Raw genomic sequence first — 5,858 nt, 5'->3', positions numbered from 1 at the left:
TCCAACCCTAATCAAACACACCTGAACAAGCTAATCAAGGTCTTACTAGGTATACTTGAAACAAACAAGCAGGTGTGTTGAGGCAAGTTGGAGCTAAACCCTGCAGGGACACCGGCCCTCCAGGACCGTGATTGGGGGCCCCTGGGCTAGAGGATCGGCACATAAGCGTGGAAAAGAGATGTGTATCTGGAAGACATTGTTCAATCTGAAATGAGTGAGCGAGTGAGTGAGTGAGTGAGTGTTTTCTGTCTGATGGATGAATATAGTCTGGATACTCATTCATTTCCTATGGCAGTCACTTTTGATTGGGAACACCACAGGTGTAACAAGGTTGATTAAAACAATCAAAATTCAATAAAAGAGGTTATCATCACTTTTATATGTTCAAATGCACAGTGTGGAGGATATCATAAGGCCTCGAGGCAACCAGATGTAAAACACAATATTTTATGAGTGTTTGAAGATTTGACCCGAACACAACAGGAAGGTCAATTAATTTCTGTAGTCCTTTATTAACATTTCTAATATTTAGGGATGGCTGACGTGAAACTGACGTTTCGACACAGTGTCGAGATCCCGAAGCGCAAGTGTTTCGAAACACTGTACCGAAGCATGATCCGAAACACCTGATCACGTGACTAAAGCGATTCAAAGCATTGATCAGTTCAGAAGCGTTTCGGGACTTGGAGAATCTGCATTTGACTGACAGGGTCAGTTGAAAATTTCTGTCTCGTATGGCCTAGTGGACCGTCCATGTGCGTGTTGTTACAGGCTTCAAATGACTTTTGGGTTCAATTCCCGACTTGTACAAATACTCCAAAATCATGATTTTATGTATTTTAATCATGTTAATCAATTTAGAGCATCATTTTTTAACTGTAAAACAATAATGAATATTTTTACAGTACTGTGATGGCTGGGTTTAGGGTTGGGGTAGACGTTCATAAAATACAATAAATGGGAAATTTAATGAATAATATAAATAATTCTTGTTAACTTCTGTCCACAACTGTATCTGATCTAGCAACAGCCCTGTTTTATGACCAAAACAAGACATATTTATTCACAAAGAGTTTATTCGGATGTAAGACCAATGTTGAAACAAAACGATGCACGAACAAAGAATCTCAAACTGATATTAAAGCATTTCAAAACAGCTATATCAGCCTGGATTCGAACCAACAATCCCCGCATGGTAGTTAGGAATCCTAACCACTTCACTATATCACTTGAGGGGTCATTCTTACTAAGTGGGGTTTAATACCTCAATCTGCTCAACTGTTCTTTGCTGAAGCTGTTCCAGTGCAATACAAAAAAATGACCACTAGGTGTCACCGTAGAGTGGGGTTTCGAATCGTTTTGAAGCTTCAACACATTTGCTTCAACTGTTTCAGTGTTTCATGAAGCCTCGCTTTGCCCACCCCTACTAATATTGCGTCCTCTTTTCCATAATGCTCCATCATCTGCATAAAGCGAAAGTCCTATTCCTACCTTTTAAATCTTATCAAAAACATCATCAATCAACATTATATTAAACAAAACGGGACTAATTGCACTACCCTGTGGTGTACCATTTGAAATATTAAAAGCAGCTGATCATTCTTTCTTCCATTTGAACTTGAAAGTATGCAAACCTGCAGTCTCGGTGCCCAAACAAATAAATAGTCCATGAATCAGTCCTGATCAGCTTCAGCTGTGTGTGTAATCAGGAAGAGACCTGAAACTGGTGTGCAAAAACCCGGGCATGATGGGATGTGTAGTGCGGGTGAATGAAAGGTAGTGTTCTCTTGCAGATTGCTGGTGATCATAACAAGCAGAATGAATCAAAATACTGAATTAACCGTATCGTGTGGACAAAGAACCAGTCCAAAATTCACTTTAGTGGTGAATTTATTTAATTTGGCTGCAATAGAAAACATTTTGTTGGTCATCAAATTAGGCATTTAGTACACCCTACTGAAAAAAACTGCTTAAACCAGCCTAGGCTGGTTGGCTGGTTTTAGCTGGTTGACCAGCCTGGTTTTAGAGCGGTTTTGGCCACTTTCAGGCTGGTTTCCAGCCATTTCCAGCCTGGTCTTAGCTGGTCAGGCTGGAAAATGACCAGCTAAAACCAGCTTGACCACCTTGCCAGGCTGGAAGGCCAGCCAAAACCAGCTATGTCCAGCTTAAACCAGGCTGGTCAAGCTGGTTTTAGCTGGTCATTTTCCAGCCTGACCAGCTAAGACCAGGCTGGAAATGGCTGGAAACCAGCCTGAAAGTGGCCAAAACCCCTCTAAAACCAGGCTGGTCAACCAGCTAAAACCAGCCAACCAGCCTAGGCTGGTTTAAGCTGGATTTTTCAGCAGGGCACACTCTCTTAACTGACAAGACTGTATGTTGAGAGAAAGATCCTTCTGTATTTATCTTTCATGGACATCCAGCCTTTTTAGGGAACTTAGTAACATTGTAAACATGAATATTCCAAAAAAATCGCTGATCTTTAAGGACAACCTTGATAAATTACTTAAAATCAGCTTACCATCTTGCAAAATCAGTGAAAACTGATAATCATTTTGAGAAATACTTTCATTAATATCTCATTTAAAATGGTATTCATTGATTCTACTGTCCAGAATTGGTTTACTGTATTTGTTCTCTATAGCTGAAATCTAAAAGTGTTACTGTACCCTGTATATGTCAATCTAACTCCTGGATCTAACCATGATTTAATGTTGAAACTTCAATAGTAATCCGAGCTCGCATCCTGAGGCTCTCCAGAAAGGCTCTGCGAATGTAACGGGCTGGGACTCCCTGAGGCACGATGACCTGAGACAAGATGGCCTGTGGCGTATTCAGCAGGACCTGCAGGTTGTAGTATCTCTGATTGTTGCGGTTTATGGGACTCAACAAGTCAACATGAACAGTAGGCGAACGTATCAGATCAGAGCGGGCCTCGTCCACCAGATACCCATTGTGCCATTGTCTGATTAAGCTGTCCACCTCGTGTCTCAATTGACGACCATCTGTGATGTCATCAGGCGCTGGCTCAGCAGTAAAGTCAGTTATTATTTTGTTTCCTTTGTCCTCCCTTGTGCATATCACAACTGCCTGACGGTTGCTTTCAGGGGTTCTCCTTCTGAGATGTGTATCAGTGGCGTAGGAGCACTCTGCATCTTGAATGGACCCACAGTAATCATATTCTGTCTCTGAGGTCCAGCACCAGTTGTAACTTTTGCCATGTAAGCCACAGGAGTGATCTGAGTGACAGGGCTGGCCTTTATAGGTTACATTCACCTCTGGAGAGCAGTAGTCCCAGTCAAACTCATTCACATTCTCATCAGTGTGGCACCAGTAGTAATTTTTACTCTCAGAATACTGACATTCGTCAATGCAAACATCATTTTGGTAAGTCCAGTGGGTGAACATCCTTGGCTCCACGAGCCCACAGTGACCCCAGTCACCCTCCACTTCACACCAGTTGTATTTGTGATTGTGCTTTCCACATGGGCTGTCTACTTTACACTGTCTGTTCTTGTAATCTTTGTTTTCAGAAATTGAACAGTAATCCCATCCCTGTTCGGTACTGCACCAATAGTAGTTTTGACCTCTTTGTTTACAGTGGTTGTAACACAGCGCACTTGTTTGAGATCCATAATGTCTGTCATCTGTTATCAGCCCACAGTATCCCCAATGAAACCAACTAGTATCACACCAATAATAGTCATATCCATGCTTCCTGCACCTTTGGATACCTATACACTCCCTGTCCCTGTAGTCTACATTTGCTTTAGGCGAACAGTACATTGTCTGGGACTGTCCATCTTTATCAATAGTCTTGCACTTGTATTCGCCCCATTTAGCCTTGCAGTCTTCAACACAGCGCGTTCCTAAATGAGTCCAGAAAATTTTCTTCGCACTCGATGAACAGAAGACGAGGAGCAAAAGGAATGAGATGTTCAGATGCTCCATTCTTTCTGTCAAGAGGAGAATGAAGTGATGAAAGGCAACATGCTGTAATAACACCATCAGTCTGAGATGAGTAGCACATACAGTTGAAGTCAGAATCATTAGCCCCCCTTTGATTTTAAAAAGAACTATTTCCCAAATGATGTTTAACAGAGCAAGGAAATGTTCACAGTATGTCTGATAATATTTTTTCTTCTGGAGAAAGTTTTATTTGTTTTATTTCGGCTAGAATAAAAGCAGTTTTCAATTTTTAAAACCCATTTTAAGGTCAATATTATTAACCCCTTTAAGCTATATATTTTTACGATAGTCTACAGAACAAACCATCGTTATACAGTAACTTGCCTAATTACCCTAACCTGCCTAGTTAACCTAATTAACCTAGTTAAGCCTTTAAATGTCACTTTAAGCTGTATAGAAGGGTCTTGAAGAATATCTAGTCAAATATTATTTACTGTCATCATGACGAAGATCAAATAAATCAGTTATTAGAGATGAGTTATTAAAACTATTATGATTAGAAATGTGTTGAAGAAATCTGCTCTTAAAAAGAAATTGGGGAAAATAAATAAACAAGCGGTCTAATAATTCAGGGGGGCTAATAATTCTGACTTCAACTGTATTTACAAAGCATGATCATACCTATTTCAGTAAAAATGTTGGTTGAAATTGCCTTGAAGAGATTATTATTCACCCTTGTTGCGAAAAACAACATGCACTTTAAAGTCAAATATTAAAGAAAAATGATTGTATTTAAAGGGAGATTTCACATAAATATTTAAACTCCATCAGCATTTACTCATCCTCAACTTCAAAATGAAGCTATTGCTTCCAGCTATTGTACAACTAATGCAGATAATCCCACCACTCCAAACTAAATACAGATTTTTGTTTATTAATTTGGTGCAAACATAAATCCAACTGTTGGTATTAAATATATATATATATATATATATATATATATATATATATATATATATATATATATATATATATATATATATATATATATATATATATATCTGAAAAGCTAATAGCTGTGTTTGATTCTAGATTTGTATTTCCAAGTAAAAAATAAATAATAAAATGACCTTGGATTTTGGATGTTTTATCAAACAAGGCAAGGCATTAACCTGCGAAGTAACTTATTCTTACATTTTCTTGAATTTAAGTTTGTCTTCAGTAAGTCTTTTTATTTTATTGTATTTGAATCACTATCTTATATTTAAATCTAAAAGTTTATCCAAACAAACGATATGTACAATTGATACTCACCATGAAAAGGCTGGTCTTGTATGTGATTCTTTTTGGAAGCAAAGCACATTGTGTGCTGTGTTTGTTTTTCTTTCTAGGACTTTGCTCCGTACAAAGGCAAACATTAAACCAACGGCATTATTTCATATTAGCATTACACTCTTAAACCAAAAGAGATTTTCTGAGTGATTGGTATGCATTATTTTTTCATTTCTTATGTTTTTATTAGACTGTATGAAATCTACATCAAAAGCATGCATTATGCATACATGCATTGTCATCTATTACTTGAATGTGAATTGGGAAAAATACATGTCTGTATATTTATATCTGCTTTTAGGACAGCTGGGGACTGTTCCATGAAACAAGATTAGAAAAAAGCCAGGCTTATTTAGTTAAGTCAGTTTTATTAACGTCTGATTCATTCATACGTTTTCCTTTGGCTAAGTCCCTTATTTCAAGAGTTCACACTTATTGCCATTAAGCATAGGACCGTTTCCACTGATTAGTACTGTACGGTTCAGTTTGGTGCACTTTTATGGCCTGTCACTGTCAAAGGGTACCTAAAAGCAAACCGTACGGTACCACTTTTTGGTCACCCTTTCCAAAGGGTACCTTGCACAAAAAAGGGTACCAAAAGGCGGAGCTAGACGCGCAGC

The 5,858-nt window shown here is 38.5% G+C and overlaps 1 protein-coding gene across 1 annotated transcript; it reads right to left on the bottom strand.

The window, feature by feature from the left end:
• Positions 1 to 2,254: 2,254 nt before the first annotated feature.
• LOC130217672 (uncharacterized) lies at positions 2,255 to 5,259 on the bottom strand. The gene is made up of 2 exons (XM_056449833.1): positions 5,221 to 5,259; positions 2,255 to 3,953 (listed from the first exon to the last, which is right to left on the bottom strand). Exon 2 carries the CDS (start codon positions 3,946 to 3,948, stop codon positions 2,695 to 2,697), a length of 1,254 nt encoding a protein of 417 aa, XP_056305808.1. The 5' UTR covers positions 3,949 to 3,953; positions 5,221 to 5,259; the 3' UTR covers positions 2,255 to 2,694.
• Between the last annotated feature and the right edge of the window lie 599 nt (positions 5,260 to 5,858).

This window comes from Danio aesculapii, chromosome 3 (genome assembly GCF_903798145.1).
Source record: "Danio aesculapii chromosome 3, fDanAes4.1, whole genome shotgun sequence".
Classification (NCBI taxonomy): Eukaryota; Metazoa; Chordata; class Actinopteri; order Cypriniformes; family Danionidae; genus Danio; species Danio aesculapii.
Note: the sequence above shows the minus strand (reverse complement) of the source record. Positions and strands in the feature narration are given on the sequence as shown.

Bases quoted from the DNA above. Each gene is read 5' to 3' on its own strand.
- LOC130217672 (XM_056449833.1), bottom strand. From the start codon at position 3,948: ATGGAGCATCTGAACATCTCATTCCTTTTGCTCCTCGTCTTCTGTTCA.